The following is a 21,615-nucleotide window of genomic DNA, read 5'->3' on the forward strand; positions in this document are numbered from 1 at the left end:
TGATGGAGGTGGGGGGGAGGATGCTCCATAGGTACCCTCCTCCCTAGATTCAGATGCATCATTACCTGCAGCCATGATGAATAAGCCCCTTCCCCAATCTATGTGTATTGACACCGTACCTCTCTCCACTATACCCAGTTACCTTTACATGCTGGCATGAATAGGAATTTGGAAGATGCTCTTTTTAGCAGTTGGGTGCACTTGATACATCATCAGAATAATGGGGAAAGAGAAAGACCAAGGTAGAATTGTTCAAAGAAGCAGAGGGAGAAACTGGGGGAGAGAGGGGGATAATGAAAGAGCATAGTGTATACTTGGCCCCAGGGATTTTCCCTGCTAGCCCATTAAGAACAGACTAAGTACCAAAATTTATTGTTGTTCAGTTGTTTCAGACTCTTCATGACTGCATTTGGGGTTTTCTTGGCAAAGATACTGGAGTGGTCTGCCATTTCCTTCTCCAGCACATTTTACAGATGAGGAAGCTGAGGCAAACAGGGTGAATTGACTTGCCCAGGGTCACACAGCTAGTAAGTATCTGAGGCAGGATTTGGACTCATGAAGATGAGTTTCTGATTTCAAGCCCAGTGCTACCTAGCTGCCCCAAGTACAAACTTAAGAATTAACTAATTGGCCTAGTAGAGACTATAAAAGTGAGACTAGTTTATTAGGTTTTCCAGGTGAGCTAAATAACAAAGATTTCCATCTATAATATCTGCATCTAACTGAAGCTTTCAAATTCTTCACTGTGGTAAAGTATTTATACCTTTACTGGTCATGTGATAACTCAACTGGTCCATGCTTCAGGAGGGGGAGAATGAGAGACAAAATGTTATAAGAGATGACCTAAGAATTATAATACATAATATAATGTTATAAGCTTATATATATGTATACAGCTTATAACATGTATAAATATTACTATAATATATAATATAATGTTATAATTATAATATATAATATAATGTTATAAGCTGACCTAAGAATCAAGGAAGACCTTGGTTCATAGCCTGCCTCTGATACGTACAGGCTTGTATGACTGAATAAAATCACTTCACCTCTAGCACCCCACCAGGTAGTTCAAAAAAAACCCAAGATGTAGAGCAGATGCAGATATGCTTTGATAGAGGAAGCTCCCACTACTAATGAAATCACAAGTCCCTGTCCCTCACAAAAGATCAGTTTACCAACAAGGTCCTGATGCGCAGTCTGCGGCTGATAGTTCCAAAGAGAAGGGACAACCTTCCAATCATTTCCTTCCTGCCTTCTGCTAAGTCTAACAATTTGGGATGGGAGGGACCACAATGAAGCACTTTAAGGTCTCAGAGAAGCCCAGCTTCGAATAGCGTGGCCAAGGCCGCGCTCTGGCATTCTGGGAACAGAACACAGCACCCATCAGACCAGCGTGGCAGGGTGTGTAACACTCAGGCTTAGGGATGCCTCTTGAGCAAACACTTTGGACAAGTATAAACAGCTATGGTTTCTCTTCATTAGCACAGAGACAACATTGTGTGGCAGTGCATGAAAGTCCCAGCTCTAGCATTAATCAGTATTATTTGAACACGTCACAGCTTGGGAGGTTTAACTGAGGTGCACTCTAATGTACATCAAGGTCTTTTGTAACTCTAAGGCACTACATGAAAGTGAATACTTCCCAAGGTACTATTATTGACAAGATAGTTTTTTCCCTTTGTTCAGTGTGAAAGAGCTCTTTGCTTCCAAATTGGTCTTTTCAGGCTGGCTGAAACCCACCGAAAAAGGCAAATGCTTTCTGTAGCAAAATCAGATTACTGCAGCAGGGGAGTGTTTACTCATTCATTCATTCATTCATTCCACAAACATTTATTAAGCTCCTGCTGTGTTCAGAACCCTGTACTAGGCCTTGGGGGAAATGTAAAGTTTAACTAAGACAGTCCCTGTGGGGAAAAGGCAAATATACTATTATAATATTGAGATATTGGAGGAGTCAGACTGTGCAATGGTTAGAAGGCCAGCCTCAGAGTCACAAAGTCCTGGGTTTAAGCCAGACATATGCTGGTAAATGTTCAACAACTGGGCTTGAGGGAGAAGGGGGGGGAGGAAGGGGGCATGTATGTACATATACTTTTGACTTTAATCTGCATTATTAACACTTAAAAATCTAGACGATCACCAAAACAACAAATCAAGTCCTGATTTTTATCTAGTGCCTATTTCTGAGCTGTAAATGCTCCCACTGAAAACTTAACGGCCATCCTGCAGATTCGACCCTTAATTTTGACAAATATGAGCAGTTTAACATACCTGCCTCGACACCCCCAGGCAACTCTTTAGGATTATAAATTGGCAAGGAGCCGTGGCTCTGCCAGGATGAAGGGAATTTCTCCGAGATGAGCCCTTCCACCAATGAGGTCACAGGTCCAGACCAAAGATAACCATATTACAAAACATTACGTAAGTGCCTTGGAGAAGTACCAAGCAGAGCCCTATCTGAAGGGAAAGTCATCAGGAAGGGTGAGGGAAAGTAAAGGACATCTTCACGGGGGAGGTGCCACTTAAATTGGACTTTATAAAGCCTGGGTAGGAATTCAGCTGGCAAAGCGGAAGAGGGGGGTGGACATTAGCAACAATTTGCTCCAAAGCTGGGAGAGAGAAGAGTGTTTAGAGGACTAAAAACTGCTCCATTTTTTGTCTAGGAGGCAGAGTGTATGGAAGAGGATAAAAAGACATAAGGTTAGAAAGAGAGGGGAGCAACAAATTATGGAGAGCTGTGAATACCAAATAAAAGGGACCAAAATTTCCTTAGGAGGAAATACAGGGAGATCATTGTCAATGTTCAACGAGGGATTCTCCAAGAAAGTTTCTGCTGGGAAGAAGTAGAGTCCTGACTGGTCAGCCCTGCCTGACTGGAGGGAGCATGGTGCAGTGCAGAAAGCCGGTTTGGGAGTCAGATGGCCCAGGTTCAGCTCCCTGCTCTGCCATTTACAAACAATGTGATTTGGGGCAAGTCACAACCTCTCTAAAGCTCAGGATCCCCATTCGTACAACGAAGGTGTTGGCCTAGAATAATCTCAGGTCTTTCTTCCAGCACTGCGATCCTAAAATTCCTTCAGATTAAGAACATATGGTTACTGTTATCTGTCAGGTATCACTTAGAGTAGATGGCCTCTATGCCCAAAGGGCTATAAAACTGTGCATACCCTTTGATCCAGCAATACCACTGTTAGGTCTATAGCCCAAACAGCTCAAAAAAGGGGGGGGGGGAGAGGGGAGAACCTATTTGTACAAAAAATTCATGGCTGCTCTTTGTAGTGGCTAATAACTGGAAATTGAGGGGATGCCCATCAATTGGGGAATGGCTAAACAAGCTGTGGCATGTGATTGTGATGGAATGTTATTGTGCTATAAGAAATGACAAGCAGGGTGATTTCAGAAAAGCCTGGAAAGGCTTCATGAACTGATGCAGAGTGATATGAGCAAAACCAGAAGAACGTTGTACACAGTAAAAGCAATATTGCACAATGAAGAACCTAAAGGACTCATGATAAAGCATGCTCTCCACCTCTAAAGAACCGATATTGTCTGAATAAAGACTAAAGCATATTATTTTTCACTTTATTTTTTCTTTCATTCTTTTTTTATTTGAGTCTTCTTATACAAAATGACTAATATGGAAATGTTTTATATGATTGCACATGCATAACCTATATTGGATTGCTTACCATCTCGAAGAGGAAGGAGGAAAGAAGGAAGAGAGAGAGGGATAGAATTTGGAACTCAAAAGCTTTTTTTAAAAAAAAAGTTTTAAAATTGTTTTAACATATAATTTGGGAAAATATAAAATATTATTCTTAAAAAATTAGATGGCCTCCATCAAAGGGAAGGGACTCTTCCAACTCTGAGGACTTTTTGAATAGAGAGAATGACTTCTGCATCTCCTATCCTGCCTTCCTTTGAGTCTCGGGTTTAGCAAGTCAAAACAGGACAGGGACAAACTGAGATGCCCCTGAGGGGGGTCAGAATTTGAAGGAGGGGGAAGAAAGGAAAGAGATAGAGGGAAGGATTATCTAGGCACTATGCTTTTAATTATACTCTAATCACAAAGAGAAGAGACACCTTTATGTCTTCCTCAAGCAAGATGAGAAACACTACCAATGTTCACACCTCCCCCCTCCCCAACTCCAAAGCTTCTCATCCATCTCCATTCCCTACTTAGAAGGGCTACAATGGGTGTTCCTCCTTGGTGGAGACAAAGATGGGTATGGTAGAGAACATAAAAGGTCCAATAGAGCAGGAAGATTCAGAGGATGTGTTTGAAGGCATGGGGAAAAGAAGGCTGGTATGCTTGGATTCTAGCCTCTGAAAGGCACATTTGTTCAAAGGTGTGCTCATGGGCCTGTCTCAGGGAACCACCAACCATTAAGATCAGAAGAGCTCAGAGAGGGTGAGGTCTTTTATTTCTTCAAACTGCTTTCCCCACTTTGACCTATCAATATCCCAAAGAGGAAAACAACCCATGTGTACAAAATAGTCATAGCAGCTCTGTTTTGTGGTGACAAAGAACTAGAAACTAAGAGAGGCCAGAAATTAAAAGAGAATCAATTCAGGGACTGATTGAACAAATTATAGTATATAATTTAGCACTATGTATATATACGTATGTATGTATGTGTGTGTGTGTGTGTATATATATATATACATATATATATATATATACATATATATATATATAATATGGCACTATTGTGCTATAAGAAATTATGAAAGGGAGAAATCTGGGATGACTTACATGAACTGATATAGAGTAAAGGGAACACAATCAGGAGAATAATTTATATAATTACAACATTATAAAGACAATCAGCTTTGAAAAAATAGAGTGACTAAATAATCTGATGACGAAACATACTGAAAAGTCATCACCTCTCCTGAAAAAGAGGTGAGACTCGGGGTGCAAAATGAGACGTATTTTTTTGGACATGGTCTAGGTAAGAATTTGTTTTGCTTGACTCTGTATATTCATTAAAAGGGTTTTGTTTTTCTTACAGTGATGGGGAAGCATTAAGAGGAAGAGAAAATAGATTTTTGTTAATATAAAATCATCTATTTGGTGTTCAAAACCCTTCACAATCTGGCCTCCTACCTTTCCAGTTCCCTTATGTGTTACCCCCTTCCACATGCTCTGAGATCCAGTGACACTGGCGTCCTTGGGATCCCTCACACAAGACACAACAGTCTCCTAATTCCAGCATTTTCAATGGCTGTCCCCCATGCCTGGAATGTTCTCTCTCCTCATCTCTGCCTCTCACCTTCCTTGAGGTCCCAGTTAAAATTCTACTTTCCAAAGGAAGCCTATCCTAATGGGCCTTCATTCTAGTGTCTTCCATTTGTCCATTTATCCTGTGTGCATCTTGTTTGTATATAGTCATTTGCATGTTGTCTGCCCCATTAGACTGTGAGCTCTTTGGGAACAGGAATTGTCTTTTGCTTTTCTTTGTATCCCAAGTGCTTAGCACAGTGCCTAGCATGTACCAGACACTTAATAAATGGTTATTGACTGACTGACTCCAGGACCTAAATGTCCAACTGATACTGAATTGGAAAGTAGATTGATGCCAACCTGATGCCAGAGTAACTTACATTTTAATGAAAACTTTCGTCTTATCAGATCTTCCAAATAGATTTTAGAATAGCTGCCTTAAACTATGAAATTAATTAACATTGACAATAGCTAGATTATTCCTCATGAATATCTGAATATTCATGAAATAATAGACAGTCTAAACTGTCAGCCATTGCTTTCCAAATCTGAATAGACTCATCCAAGAATTGTTTCTTTGTACTTAAAACATGAATATTCTGATTCACTGAAGAATTATCACATGAAGAAAAGGTAATTTGGACTCTAAATTCTAATTTATCTAATTTATAAATTCTAGGGGGAAATGTATCTTTTCTGTGTAATTAAGTTTTTATATTTGATTAAAAAGAAATTTAGTAGGAAAGCCTATTAAGCTTTGAGAAATCATGCTTTGAGCAGAAGGAAGTTGAAAGGGGACAAAGACGAGCAGGGAAATTTTGTTATTACCACGTTAAATTTAATATATACTTTAAAATCTACACCTAACAAAAGTTCATAATTTCATATACAATACTTTTTTCTGTTAAAGCAAACAAACATCCCTAGTCAAAACTTACCTCCTGCAGAAAACTCTCTCTATTTAAATCCATCTTATTCTGATCACTCCCCAGAACTTATTTACTCAATGTGTTATTCAAACCCTAGGTTGCTGAACAAACACTCAAAAAACTGGATATCAATTCATCTTCCAAATGCTCTCTGTGTCTGGCCTCTCTAATTAGCTTCCTAAAGGAACCACAGCAGGTATTTTTTAATGCTCTCTCTCCTCCCCACCCACAATGCACACAGAGCTATTTAGACTTAAGCTACTAAAGCTTAAAACTATACTAAGACTTTTGGGACACCCTATATAGTGTTCTGGGGCAAGCAGGTGGCACAGTGGATAGAGCAGTGGGCCTACATTCAGGAAGATCTGAGTTCAAATCCAGCCTCAGACATTTACTGGCTGTGTGACCCTGGTCAAGGCACTTGACCTCATTTGCCTCAGTTCCTCACCTGTAAAATGAGTGGAGAAGAAAACGGCAAATTATTCTAGTATCTTTGCCAAGGAAACCCCAAATAGGGTCTCGAAGAGTCGGACATGATTGAAACAACTCAGTAATGACATATAGTGTTCTAAACATACTGGACATTCAATTCAAATTCAGTCTGAAGATCAAAAGACAGTGGTCACTGTCGCTGTTTGAAAAGTCACATGATCATAGGGTTCAGGGCTGAAAAGGACCACAGATGAGGAAACTGACCCCCGCCCAAAATGAAGAGATTTGGTACGATCCCATATCTAGTAAATGGCAGAGTCAAGTTAAACTTATATTCTCTAATTCCAAACAGTTCTCTATTCATTATATTCATATGTCTTGGCAATCCCTGCTTAACTCCCAGGAATTGTCCAGAATCTTCAATCAGGGTCCAAAAGGCACAAGCAATATATTTTCTCTAGGCTATTGACTGGTGATCATGCAATAAAAATGACCACCCTCTACCTTTAAATGGTCACAGTATAGCTACAGGAGCAAATACAGTCATGGAAGGGAATGTCGACTGGGAAGTTTGAGATAAAACTGGGAAAAAATAGACAGTGTGCCCCATCGTCACCCATCTTCTTCAGGTCTAATTCACTATCCATTTTGATTCCCACATCAGGCACAAGATGGCACTAGACACAGGGAATTTCTGATGCCTAGGCAAGGCAAAGAAGTAAGCGTCTTGCGTTTGACAAAATGTCTTGATGGTATCAAGCAAGCCTGAGGAGGGCTTCTGGTATACGGGGCAGATCCTCTATGGGGGATTTACTTAAAAATAAAAATCTCTCAGAAAGAGAAGGTACGGAGGGACTTTGATCCCTATCGATAGAGAGAGGCTCCATGCTAATAAGATCATGGGATCTTATAAAATAAAATTCAAGTAGGACAGGACAATAAGAAGCAGGGTAATTTTACCAAAATTTCCCTAGAAGATATCATGCCTGCATTGCTCTTGTCCCACGGGTACATAGATGGAAGAGAAAATTGGCTGTGGTTGAAATAATACAGTCCTTACTCTCTAACTTTGATCAAATGAGATGAAGTCTAGCAAAGTGTTTTAGAAGATATAAAATGCTATATATAATCACAGAACTAAAACTAGGGATTTCTGTGACCAGAGCAAGAGCACCCAGTATTTCTGTACTTAGAGGTAGGAGGAATATGTTTACCCCTGCAGCTGAGGTAGGAAAGAGCAGAAGGAAGAGCAAACACACTCTAGCTTTCATCCTGGGCTGGCAACTTTCTGTTTTATCCAATTATTTTTGTTAGCTAGGCATTGAGTTCTTTTGCTTTTAAGCAGCCAGAAGAGGTAGAGTGCTTTAGCACACACTAAATTTAGCACACATAGCTCCAGTTACTCCACCCTAGTTCCAACTCGGCAAATACAAGTCATTACTATCACTTGGAACCAAGCTGGGAAAAGCCCCATGTATATCACTCCTCAGGCCTCCAGGAAACTGCTCTGTTGGCTCCGTGCAGCAGAAGGAAATGGTACCCACCGCAGAAGCCTGGCTCCCTCCACTCGATCATAACGCCCTTCCTGGCACAGGCTGAGGCATAGCTGGCCACTGCCGAGCACAAGCAGTCCTTGCCATCGGAGCAAGAGCAGACGTCGTAATGGCAGTTTTTCAAGTAGGGAGTTGGGCTGATCACAGGGTGGCACAGCTCAAACTTGGAGGACATCAAGAGAGAACAAGACTCCTCAGCATATTTGGCTTAAAGGAAAGAAAAGGAGAGAGCCCAATGTGACGCTTTTCCCTTGATAGCATCGCAGATGTTGAGTGCCTCATACATAGGCATTATTCATATACAGACCAAATAAAAATAATGCCAACTCTCAATTATGTGTGATGATGGAGGAAACTGCAATTCAATATAACAATTAATCCATAAATGGTAAAAACAAACAAAAACTTTTAAAAGAATTTGGTTTTGAATTGTAATATGTATATATTATATATATATATATATATATACATGTAGGGGGTGGGGTGGGTATGTGTATGTGTGTATATATACATATATATGTGTGTGTATATGTGTGTATGTATATACATTTGTGTATATACATACACATATATACATGTATATACATATACATATATAAATCCTCAGCTTGATACATCTTCTTAATAACATCACTACAACTCAGAATTGGGAAGGAACTTCAATATCAAATCCACACCCAATTAACAGATGAAACTGGGGCTCAGAGGAGGGTGGGATTTGCCCCACATCACATAGGTCAGGGCTGTCCAAAATGTGGCTGCAGGCTGATTTATGCGGCCCACCTACAAGCATAGAAATTTACATAAAGGCTTTAGTAAATGAAGCGGAGCTACCGCAGAGCTCTCACTAAAATGGCAAATCAAAATATATTGTCTATTGTTTCAATAAAAACCTAAGGTTGGACAGCCCTGACAAGGATAGTAAGCAGCAATGCTAGAATTTGTATCTTTGTCTTCTGACTCAGTTTCTACTGTGTCACACAGTCTCTTGTGAGTTGCTTGACCTAGGCTTACAGTAAATGGACTTTGTATTCCTTGGGTCAACAAAGATTAGGGCAGATGGACCAGAAGCTGTCAGTTGGGTGTGATAGATCAGGATTGTATTTAGAGTCAGCAGACCTGGGTTTGATTCTTGGACTCCTATTTAACCTGGACAAATTACTCCTCCTCTACGAGCCTCGGTGTTCTCATTTATAAAATGAGCAGTAATAAAATGAGAGTAATAGAATCATTGCACAATCTACCTCCTGGGGTGGTTGGGAGGAAAACATTCAACAAAACGAAAAGCACCTCATAGACATGAGTTATTTTCATTATTCCTCCATCTGAATCCTATTCCATTGGCTCTCTGTGATGTCCTGTCTGTAACAAATCCTACCAAGCTGGAAATGTCCATAAGATTCTAGATTTAGAGCTGTAAGAGACTTGGAGATCGGTTTTGGATGAAGCTTACTATGTCTAATATCCAAGGGACTGTTTGGCTAAGTCCCAAGAGGCATGGCCACTAGACACTAAATTTTTTCAGCTACAGCAATTCCCAAAGACCATCATCTAAGATATGGATAAACTGGCAATCTCTGTCAATGAAAGGAGTACCCCCACTCACAGATCATTGAAGTTTTAATTATTATTTTCATCATCATCATCATTATTATTATTAGATGATAGAACAGGGATGTTTAACCCAGGGTCCATGAACTTTTTATAGATAGATAAACTACTTCAAAATAGTTGGCTCCCTTTGCAATCCCATACTTTATTTTATGTGTATTTAAAAATATAATTCTGAGAAAATGTCCATAGGCTTTATCAGCCTGCCAAAGGGATCCATGACATCCATGTAATAGAGGGAAGCCAAGGGAAGATAAAAAAAATTGCACGGATGTAACTAGAGAATAAGCAACATGCAGATAATTAAGAGTTGACTATAAAATAAGTGCCTCAACCCAGTCCTCCCATCTGTACCCCACCTCCCACCAAGATGCGGATTCAATGCATCTATCACACACAATTTAAGATCATCACATTCGGTCACTACCCAAGAGCCTGCCCTGGATACATACTTAACCGAGGGTTAAGATTACAAGGGTCGCTGTCCTGTTTCAGCAAATCTGGGCAATCTCCATTGAGTTTCCAGCTATTTCCAAAATCTTCCACCAAGGGCTCTATCAGGCCAGAAGGCGTGAGGAAGTCATCTCCTTTGTTGCCGTTGTAATTCCCACACAGGCCACAAGTCTTCCCAGCATACACTGGAGACAGCTGAGGAGAGTAAACAAGACTGTTGTTAACAAGAGTGCTCCTCTGAGCAGCGACAATTTCATCTGGTTTATGATTGTTATAATCAAATGGCTTCCCGATTCAAAAATAGATCTAGATTTAATAAAAGGCAGCTGAACCTCAGGCTGCGGGGAAAATGAGAGTTCTCTGCCATTCATTTGCTCTTCCAGTCCATTATCTACCTTCAGAACCTTCAGAACCTAGGGACAAGACCACAAGCTTTGGTATAGTAATAACAGCTCCCATGTATATGGTACTTCACGGTTTACAATGCACTTTCCTCATTACAACTTTATCAAGCAGATAGCATAGATATTGTTGTCTTCATTTGTAAAATGAGGAAGCCGAGGCCCCAAAGGGAACATCTCTCACCCAAGGTCAGACGGCTCATAAGGGTTCCACTCAGAAACAGAGACCTTGCTCAAAGCACATGACCTCCATGTTAGCTTTCCCCAATTAGCCCCACCAGACTGTAGTCCCTCAACACTTATGAATTCATCCTGTACTAAATTCATAGAATCATAACCTCCAATGATGAGATGATCTAGTCCAACCTCTCCATTTTGTAAATAAACTTCCTAGTTCATAGCTCTAGAGCTGGAAGGCACTTTAAAGGCCAATCTAATCCAATCCTTTCATTTGACAGGAGAAGAAACTGAGGCAAAGGATATTTAAGTGACCTGCATAAGTTCAAACAGATAGTAAGTGCAAAGACAGGATCGAACCTAGATCTTCTGACCCCAAATCCAGCATTCTCTCCACATTGTGTGGTACACATTCTCAAGACTTCTTTGTGTAAGCATTCTGTCCTTCCTGTGAGGTCATTAGCTCCTCAAAAGCTATATAATATTCTCTCAGCTTCAGTTTTCTCATCTCTAATATGCTGGTTTTACTACCATCCCAACAAGTACTGCTATGAGGTTCAAATACAATGATATAAATAAAGTTTTAATAAATATGAATTCTGACTATCCAGCCCATTTCTTTCACATCTCCCCACAGCACCAAGCAGAGGGCTTGGCACACAGTGGGCATCGAGGACACAGTCTTGAGTGACCAACCATCCCTCAGGGATCTCAAAGCATCTAATAAGAACATCTATTCAGCTCCACTGAACAAACTGTATCTGAATGGCCGCCAGTATCCTTTTGCGGGGAGGCTGGAGAGAAGCAACACTGCTTCTCCCTAATTCAAGGAGGAGGACAGGGAAGGAGTAAGCGAAGCAGGCAGCGGGGAAATGAGTCTGGATGACTCACTCAGGGTCAGGATAAACAATCACTTTAAGACAAAGAATAGAAAAGCAATCCAAAAATGAGGGGGCCTCTCCAGAGACACGGCTTAGCCTTCCCAGAATCCATTAGTCCCTGTATATCAAACCATAGAAAAAGCATCAATGAGCCCCAAATGGCTCAGCTTTGAGGGGTAGGTGGTGGAAACATACTCAACCTACTTGTGGAGCTGAGACTAGAGAAGGATGCTTAGCAAGGAGTCTGGGGGCATCTGCCAGGAAGACCAGCAGAGCTATAAGGGACCTTAGAGGTCATGGTGAACAACCCTCTCATTTTACAGATTAGGTAACCAAAACAAAGAGGGGGTAAGCACTTTGCCCAGGGGGCTGCACAAGTAGTAATGTCTAAGGCAGGATCTGAATCTTAGTCTTCCAGTGCCCCATCCTGACGACCTGGGTGATCCATGATGCAAATTCCAACTTCAGAAACCTCTAACTATTTCTAATTTCCCACCACCCACGCCTCTATCAGTTTATGGCCACAATAAGCACCTGTTAAATTTAAACTGAGACCCCTTCCCCACATTGTATAGAGCAGGTTTTATTTGGCAGCAGGACTGGGAAGAGAATCCAAGAGGGCTGCCTCCTAATCTTGTGGGTCTCCCACAAAACCAAAACATTACCCTGAGGCCCTCAGAGTTCCAGGCCTACGCCCACTGGGATACATTCTTAGAATCTTCTCCAAATTCTAAGAGCTATAAATCTATGCTTCTGTGAAACATGAGATTAAGTTCTCCTCGGAACATTACATAAAATAGGAAACCATCCCTAGGCAAAACGCAAAGTAATTGAAGTATAACTGTGGCATTTCCTGATTTCCCTTGCTATGCCCCTTTTCTCTCTCCTGACATTCCCTTTTTCCTACCCTCTGGGCCAGAGGTTTTTTTGCATCATAGACCTCTGACTGCCTGGTAAAGTCTATGGACTACTTCTCAGAATGTTTTTAGATACACAGAATAAAGTATATAGAATTAAAAAGGAAACCAATTATATGGAAATACATCAATACTTGTATTTTTTTAAACAAATCCATAGACCCCAGGTTAAGAACACCTTGACCAAAATCATATTGACCACTATATTCTTTTCCTTCCTTCCTTCCTTCTTCTTCTTCATAATACTGTCCACCCCAAATCAGAATTCCCCTTCTGTTGGTGAAAAGGTCCCTCTTAGGTGTTGAAGAGAAAGCAAACTCTTCAGAATTGAATAGTGGTATAACGGAGAGAGTGCTGGACCTAGACTCCTAGGTTCAAATCCTATCTCTAATACCATGTGATTCCACTTACAGTCTCTGAGCCTCATTGCCCGTCCACTATTTATTTTAAAAATTAGGAGAAAAAATAGATCAGGTAACTTTCACAATTAGAGCTAGGAGAAAAATTCTTAGCTAGATCTTTTAGGCATAGGGATGATCACAAAAGATAATTTTGATTACATGAAACTGAAAGGCATATATGTTAAATAATAACAATAAATTTTTTAATTCAATGTAACTAGGACAAGAAAGGAAATTGTTGAGGGAAAAATCTTCATATCAAATATCTCTGATATATAAATATATCAGACCAAGAGCAATTGCTCAATGACTCAAGGGCTATGAACAAGCAATTCTTGAAAAGATTGCAGACTATTAGCAAACAGATGGAAGATCTAAATCCCTAATAACAAGAGAAATGCAAATCAAAAATAGCTCTGAGGTGTCACATCATATTCAGCCAATTAACAAGGATGAAGAAAGATAGTAAATGATAAGAGAGGCTTTGGAAAGGCAGGCACATTAATATACTGTTGGTGGAGCTATGACATGGTCCAACCATTCTGGAAAGCTGGCAATTATGTTAAGGAAGAAACTAAAACATCCACCTTTGACCCAGAAATTCCACCATTGAGCCTATAACTCAAGGATGTCAAAGAGAAAAGAGAAAGGTCCGATATTCACCAAAACATTTATAAAAGAACTTTTTGTGCTAGTAAAGAACTGAAAACAAATAGAAATCCATAGATTAGAGAATGGTAAAGCAAATTGTCATATACGATTATAATAGAACATTTTTATTGTTGTTGAGTCATTTCGGTCATGTTTGACTCTTCATGACTCCATTATGGAGTTTTCTTGGCAAAGATACTGGAGTGGTTTGCCATTTCCTTTTCCAGCTCATTTCACATATGAAGAAACTGAGGTGAACAGGGTTAAGTGACTTGCCCAGGGTCACACAGCTACTACGTGTCTGAGGCCAGATTTGAAATCAGGAAGATGAGTCTTCCTGACTCCCAGCACTCTAACCTCTGTGCCACCTAACTGACCCTGGGATAAAGGTCATTCTACCCTTGGTGTTCATTCCCATGGGATCCTCTGAATCCCTAAAGCTAAAGAATCCTAATGATTGAATAGCAGCAGCCAGAAACCAAAAGCCAGATTACAGGGAACAAGAGAATTCTGTTCTTGACTCTGGGTGTGTAGAGGCTGAGTGTAGAAAATGAGATTCTTTCCCCATCACACAAAGTCATTCTTGCCTCAAGCATAAGGGGACTTTTGTGAGGGCCCCTGGCTGTGGGAGATGAATGGGGAGGCTCTCAAAGGGGACTTGCCTTCACCAGCAGCTTTCCACTCCCATCCCAGTCTATCTGCAGGTCCTCTCCATAGGTAAGGCGCACCGAGGACATCACGGTCCGATGGATCCTGAGGTCACCTAAAACAGAGTAGGCACCAAGATTTAGACAAGGCGGCATAAAGGGGAGTAGGGAGAAAATGCAGATGGCTCTAACAATGAAAAAATGCAATGGAATATGGGGAGGTTGAGCACCCCAGGAAGGAGGCCAAAGTGAGCATGGAATCTGGGGGGGAAACCACAAGGATGAGGAAGATGTCTGCATTCCCACATCTTGCACTGTCTCTCTACTGCCACCAGAGGGTGACAGAGGCCACTGTGATTTAAGACTGACCTGCAGAGAGAGGGTTTTGCAATAGAATACTCATTTTATCTGTAAGGGAACACCCAGGTAAAGAAACTGCTCTACCAGGGCAGGTTCTGCATCATTTTTTTGCAATTTGTAGTATTTTTGCAGTGTTGCCTGGGGCCCTGAGAGGTCAAGTGATTTGCCCTGAGTCACACAGCCAGTAAGTGTCTGACGTGGACTCAGGTCTTACAGTCTTTGAGGCTGGCTCTTTATCTAGTACACTACATTGACACTAATTATATATTTTTAAATCTCTGCCTTATAGTATAGTGACTTACAATTTTAAAAGTCCTTTTATGTGAGCTTCAAAACAACCATATGAGGTAGCATCTCAGTAGGTTTTATTCCATTGGGTTCTAAGCCCCACTGTACAGGCAACAAACTGGCTAAGAGATTTGCTTAGGGTCACAAGACTAATAAAGGACGAACTAGAACCAAATCTTCAAAAAGCTAGTCTTCTTTCCTTCTAGGCAGCTAGAAAGAAAGTAGTTGGAGTGCTAAATCTGGAGTAAGGAAGACCTGGGTTCAAATCTACTCAAATACTTACTCGTAGTAGTACCCTGGATGAGTCACTTAATCTATATCTACCTCAGTTTCCTCAATGGCAAATGCAGATAATAATAGCACCTACTTCCCAGGATGCTGAGAGGATCAAATGAAATGACATTTGTAAAAGTGCTTAGCACAGTGCCTGGAACACAGTAGGCACTTAATAAATGTGCATTTCCATGTATAACCTCTATTGAATTGCTTGCCTTCTTCTCAATGAGGGTGGGTCGGGAGGGAAGAAGGGAGAGAATGTAGAATTCAATGTTTTAAAAACAAATGTTAAAAATTGTTTTTGCATGCAACTAGGAAATAAGATATAGAGGCAGCGGAATATAGAAATCTCTCTTGCCCTACAGGAAAATAGAAGGGAAGGGAATGGGGGTGGTGATAGAAGGGAGGGAAATTGGGGGAATCAGAATGCATGTTATCTTGGGGTGGGGGAGGGGAGAAAATTTGGAACTCAAAATCTCGTGGAAGTGAATGTTGAAAACTAAAAACAAATTAATTAATAAATAAATTTGTATTTCATTCCCCTCATCATACAACACTAACATTAAATGCAAGAGCTTTGCTAGAAAGGATAGGGATTCTATGAAGGTGAAGTTAGTTAGAGAAGAGTTTGTGCAGTTTTGAAGAAACAAAATCTCAAATATGAGAGAAAACAGGCTAGAATATGGGAAGAAGTAAGCCGTTTGGTCTAGGGAAAGAGAGAGGAAAGTACTAACCCCACCCTTGAGGTACAAGGGATGTTTACCTTGTATTAGGGGTATCTGAATGTCCTGTCCATCCAGTGAGACCATACCCCCGTGCTTTAACTTCACTATGCTGTTATGCAGATGGAAGAGCCGGAGGGTCACTGAGCGGGTGCAAACAGCATCTGGGTCATTGGCACACTGCAGAGAGAGAGAGATGCATGCAAGACAAGGTTTTTACTTACATACGTGTGTGTGTGTGTGTGTGTGTGTGTGTGTGTGTGTATGCAGGGTGTTCCTAAAGTCTGGACACAGGCAAAAATGCATATTTTCAAGAAATGAAATGAATGAAATTTTCAACAACATTTTATTTAATTGGAAGATTACAAATAACATCTTCAATATGATTTCCATCATTTGTGATGCAAAGGTTGATGCACTTTGCAAGATTCACGTGAACTCAATGCAATAACTCCATATTGCAGTCAATTTTAGCACATTCTCTCTTTATGTGTTAGTCAAGTGTGCTGCATCTGTGATTTTCATTGAGTACACCTTCTCCTTTAGCATACCCCAGAAAAAGAAGTTAAGGGGGCTAATGTCTGTTAATATTCCAATTAAATGAAATGTTGTTGAAAATTTCATTCATTTCATTTTTGCCTATGTGTCCCAACTTTAGGAACACCCTGTATATTTATATTTATATACATATTTATATAAAGCAGAGGCATGACAAAGTTATATATAGTATATTATACAAATATATAAATTTATATAAATATATTAAGATACCCACACCATCCCATCATCCCTAAAACTGTTCCCACTCAGAACAGAAATTTTTCAACTCCCTAGAGAACCTAGCCCTACTTATCACCCAATTACCCTCTCTTTCCCCTCCTGCCATTTTTTGGGTCCAATGTCCACCATTGCTAGGGATTTTTATAAATGTGTTTAAACTCCCATAATCCTCTTTGGCTTTGATTTGCTATGGGAAAGAGAATAGACTATGAATCCTAGGAAGAGGCTAGTCTATAACCATTTAGAGCCTCTGATTCTGACCTAATTGATATGCCCTGCTTGGAGACGGGACAAACTGGGTGACTTCATCAAGTCCTTTCCAGTAGAGATAACAGGGATGGATTTCAGGCTAAGCAAGAGGCTCGATGAAATCTGAAATCTCAGATCTCAAAGACACTTTGGAGATCACCTAGCCTAACCTATATTGGAGGCAGCAGGGTAGATCTGATGAACTCTAAATCTATGAACTTCTCTGAAAATCATGATTCATGATTCAGGGAAGGATGAAGAATTCATGATTTCCTAAAGCAGCCCATTCTACTTGCAAACACTTGTATCATAATTAGGGTGGGATTTTTTTTTACTGTTTTCTCTTTTAGAATGGTAAAGTAATCAAGTACCTCTGATTAAGTCTAGCTAGGTGCTAAGCCCCAGGTCCACACCCTTTTGCTGATTAGGTATGAAGCCTTCAGGCCCTAAGAAGGGTATATAAACTCAGAGGTTAGCATTTTGTTTGGGGTTCTTACTCACTGGAAGAGTGTGGTGTGATTTGACCAGAGGAGACTCTGGGCAGCTGTTGTTAAGGAGCCCCCCCACACTTTGAAAAAACCCAGATGTTGGTGCTTTTCTGGTAACTATGTATTGCTATGGATAAACTGGTTTATGTTATTTGCTCTGTTTATATAATATATGTTTGTATTCTCTCTGAAGTTCAGGGTGCTGGCTTTTCCCGCTGAATTATATATGTATGTTTGATTAAAGTGAGATTGCAAACCCCTTAAAAGTTGTTTTCCTTAGAAAAGCAGATCAAAGAACTTGTGCTAGCAGTCCTTCTGTGTGCTGGTGTCATTGGTCTTACACAGCCACAGAAGCGGCAAGCAACATTGTTGTTACAACACTTCTAATTACTAGAGGTTATTTTTTAAGTCAAACCAAAATCTACATCCCTGCTATTTCCACGCACTGGTCCTAGTTTTTCCTTTGGGCCAAAGTAATCCTTCTTCCACATTAAAACATTTCAAATTCTTGAAGATAGTTATCATATTCATAATAAGTCTTCTCTTTTATAGGCTAATCATCTCTAGTTCCTTCAACCAATCACCTTAAGGCATGTTTTTGTGTCTCTTCACCATGCCAGACACCAACCTTTGGACTCATCACTGTTTGTCCTTGTCTTTCCTAAAATGTGACCCCTAAAACTAAATGTATTAACCCAAATGGAATCAGGCTGACCATAGTCTTACAATGAGATGATAATCTTCCTTGTCCTAGACACTATTTCTCTAATGAATACAAAATAATAGGTGGGAAAGAGATGTGTTTTTCTCACATAAAAAAATTCCCTCTGGGCTCCCACCTCCCTAGAGGGAATTTCACTGGGAGCTACCTCCTGCCCCCACCATTCATCTGGCCACAAACAGCAGCTTACCTGGACAGTTTCTATGATGATGGAGAAGGTGTGGTCCTCACAGTCCCGAGCCAATAAATACTGGCAGATTCCACTGAAGGTAAAGTACTTGTTGTCAAAGCTCTTGAAATGGGATTGGCCTGTTACTAGACATTCCCCTGGAGGAACACAAAGGAAAGGAGGAAGAGGAAGAGAAGAAGAATTTTGGTGGCCATGTAAAATGTAGAAAAGGTACAAGGCAATGTTATGAACAAATCAAATACACTCCCAAGCGAATTCCTTTCCCGTGCAGCCTGAGAAATCATCCTCAAAAACTTTAAAGAAACTGAGGCAAACTCTTCTTGTACTCATCCATTCATTAAGCCTTTACAGAGTGCTGCCATAAGCAGGAGAGAGTAAAAGCATCACCTCAAAGACCATAGAGTCTGGTAGGAGAGATAATCATAAGATCATAAGGATCAGAGGCATGGACCTCAGAGCCCATATGATCCAACCCCTTTATTTCACAGATGAGGAAACTGAGGCCCAAGGAAATTCAATGACTTGTCCAAGATCACACAGACAAAATATCAGAGCAGGATTTGAAGCCAGGTCCTCTAAGCAGCTAGGTGGTACAGTGGATAGAGCACCCAACCTGCAGGCCTGACTAAAATGAGTGAACAACAAAACCTCTGACTCCAGAGGAGCCAGTTGATGAGCTGATTATCATACACAAAATAAGTGCAATACAAGATAGATTGTGACAAGTGCCATAAGAAAGAAGTCATGATGTTATTGAAAAGACCACCAAATCCTGATCTTGCAACTGCCAGGGGCCATGCATCCTTGCTTCGGTCCAGCCATTTTCCATCCTGCTGCTACCACTAATGCTCCACCCTCCCAAATATACTTCTAGAGGCATCCATGCCAGGAAAGACTAAAGCACTCAACTCTGAACATCGTGGAGCCTGCCTGCATCCTCACCTCTACCCATCTTCTACCCCTTCTTTGCCCACACTCCCATTTTCTACCTCTTGCTCTGAGAATTATAACCAAATTAACATTACCATTGCCTCTGGATTTGGGGATGCAATCTGAATTTCAGTGACATCAGGGATTTAACAAGAGTAAAAAGGAATTTTCTTACCCCAATTAAGATAGTTGTCTATGGCCAAGCATCTTGAGTTTGTCCCAGGAGTAAGTTGTTCCAAGATCCATGACTCTGAATAAGTTATCCCAACCATGAATACATTCTGGACATGCTGATCTCTATATTTTTGCACTCCACACACGTACTTTGACCACAGAGGTTTCCTGGCATGTGTACCCCTTCATGAATGTTCCCTGGCCACAGATGTTAGCTTTGTGGGAGCCCCATTTTCCCTAACAATGCATTTTCTATGTATATATGCCTCCTCCATTGGTGTTGTGGTCATCTGGGAGAACATGCACCTGATGTGTGCACAGGGTGACTTTTCTTTGTCACCTTATTTGTTATACTATTTCATGAATGCCCATAACTTTGAGCTAACGTGCCCTCTACTTGGCTGATAAAAATAAATACACTGGAGAGGGCTTGTGAGCTATGGTTTGGGTTAGATGCTGACCCATAGAATGCTTCAAATATCAGGGAGCTTTCTAGGGGGTCCAGGTGCTACATTCATAAAGAATGTTATTTTTAAATGTCCTGAATTTCCTTGGGTGTGCAGGACTCAACTGAACCCATATCATAATTTTTGAATAAAGCTGAAAGGCAAGTACAGCAAAGTACATCACCAACGATCCATAGCAGTTCTCGAAACTCCAAAGCAGTACCCTATACTTTCATAAACACCCCTATGAGATGATTCTCAGAGCAACCTCACAATGCCCCTCTCCACCCCCATCCTGTTCATAGGCCCCAGCTGCCTTTCTACAGTTCCAGCCCCATGACTGCATCCTAGACCAATGAAGGGCTAGAAACACCATCTGGCCATGATCTCATCACCGGTGCCTGGGAAGTACCGACATCAGCAACCTAAATCCCCAGCCCAGGCTGACACTGTCTGTGGGTTAAAAACTAAACCCTTTCCCCACCCCAAGATACTCCTCTAGGCCTACTCTGTTACCTTACTCTCTCCGCCCCTAACCCTCTGACTCCCTGGGATTAGTTTGCTGCCTGCCAGACATACCATGTTCTAGGGGGCATTTGTCCAGATTGGAGTCTCTGCCAACATCTCCAACACTCCCTACCCCTCCCCTTCTCTCAGGGCACCCCCTGCTCTAGTGTCTGAGGCAACTGCCTACAATGGATGCATTGAGGCTGAAAGAGCAGCCTGGAACTCTTCCCAACTTCCTTTTCTAGTGTTTCTTCTGTCTGTCCTTATCTTTGTCTCTATAGTTGTCCACTTTAAAGAAAAATTAAAATCGGTGTACAGATTCCTTTTTCTCTAAAATTAATAAGATGTATATTAATGTATAAATACAACATATGTGTATATAGTGCTATGACTAAAGTATAGATATATACACACAAGCACACACACATATATGCATATGTATACATATGTGTGTGTGTGTGTGTGTGTGTATGCACTATAGCATTTCCAAAAAAGAAATGCCTTAAGCAATGAGATTTAGGGATTGAAAACAAACAGACTAGGTCTAAGGCCTAGGGTCCCTTTAAGAGATAGTCCTATAACCAGAAACATCCTGGCTTTTGTCCAGGGCCTAACAATAGGCCTTGTCAGACAGCCAGGGAGTCACCAGGGACAACAAGGGAGATTCCATCTATCCTTCTGTTTAAAGCTGGTCTCTCTTTGATGAATCTAGGCTGGAGCCTTTCTCTTTGGGCATCCACAGGCCTGTTAGCTTTCCTAGTTGGAACCTTCCCATACTCAAAGACAGTCAAGGTATTCATCAGGTGTAAAAGTTAAAAGTAGACGGCCCAGGAGACTTTAGGAAATGAGCCACTCTTTTATATGTCTAGAAACTAGAAGAACTGCCCCTCAGATAGCTAAAGAAAAGAAACTATTGCCTATACTTCCAAGCTTCTGCCTCATCTTTTTTAGGAAGGAGGGAAAGGGAAGGACACCCGAGTTTCTCCTGTGAGCAGCAGCCCCACAAGACCTGATAAGGGTTGAGCCACTAAGATCCATGCTACAGGGTATATGAGAAAACACATAGCTTCCACCCTCCTCGAGCAATACTCCCCCAGGTGCTCCCCTGCTCCTGTAGCTATCTTTGGGAAAAAGAGGAGAGAGAACCGAAAAAGAGGAGTGAGCGGCAGAGGGAAGGCTAGGAGGCCATTATCAC

The 21,615-nt window shown here is 41.0% G+C and overlaps 1 protein-coding gene across 1 annotated transcript in view; it reads right to left on the bottom strand.

Moving 5' to 3' along the window:
* Nucleotides 1-21,615, bottom strand: part of VWF (von Willebrand factor) — a 200,989-nt gene that overhangs the window by 111,467 nt on the left and 67,907 nt on the right. The window contains exons 11-15 of the mRNA XM_036759070.1: nucleotides 18,364-18,500; nucleotides 15,977-16,115; nucleotides 14,305-14,405; nucleotides 10,214-10,409; nucleotides 8,142-8,357 (exon numbers count right to left, since the gene is read on the bottom strand). Of these exons, the coding sequence (XP_036614965.1) occupies nucleotides 8,142-8,357; nucleotides 10,214-10,409; nucleotides 14,305-14,405; nucleotides 15,977-16,115; nucleotides 18,364-18,500 (789 nt within the window). The remainder of the gene's footprint in view (nucleotides 1-8,141; nucleotides 8,358-10,213; nucleotides 10,410-14,304; nucleotides 14,406-15,976; nucleotides 16,116-18,363; nucleotides 18,501-21,615) is intronic.

The sequence above is a fragment of the Trichosurus vulpecula genome, chromosome 5 (genome assembly GCF_011100635.1).
Source record: "Trichosurus vulpecula isolate mTriVul1 chromosome 5, mTriVul1.pri, whole genome shotgun sequence".
Classification (NCBI taxonomy): Eukaryota; Metazoa; Chordata; class Mammalia; order Diprotodontia; family Phalangeridae; genus Trichosurus; species Trichosurus vulpecula.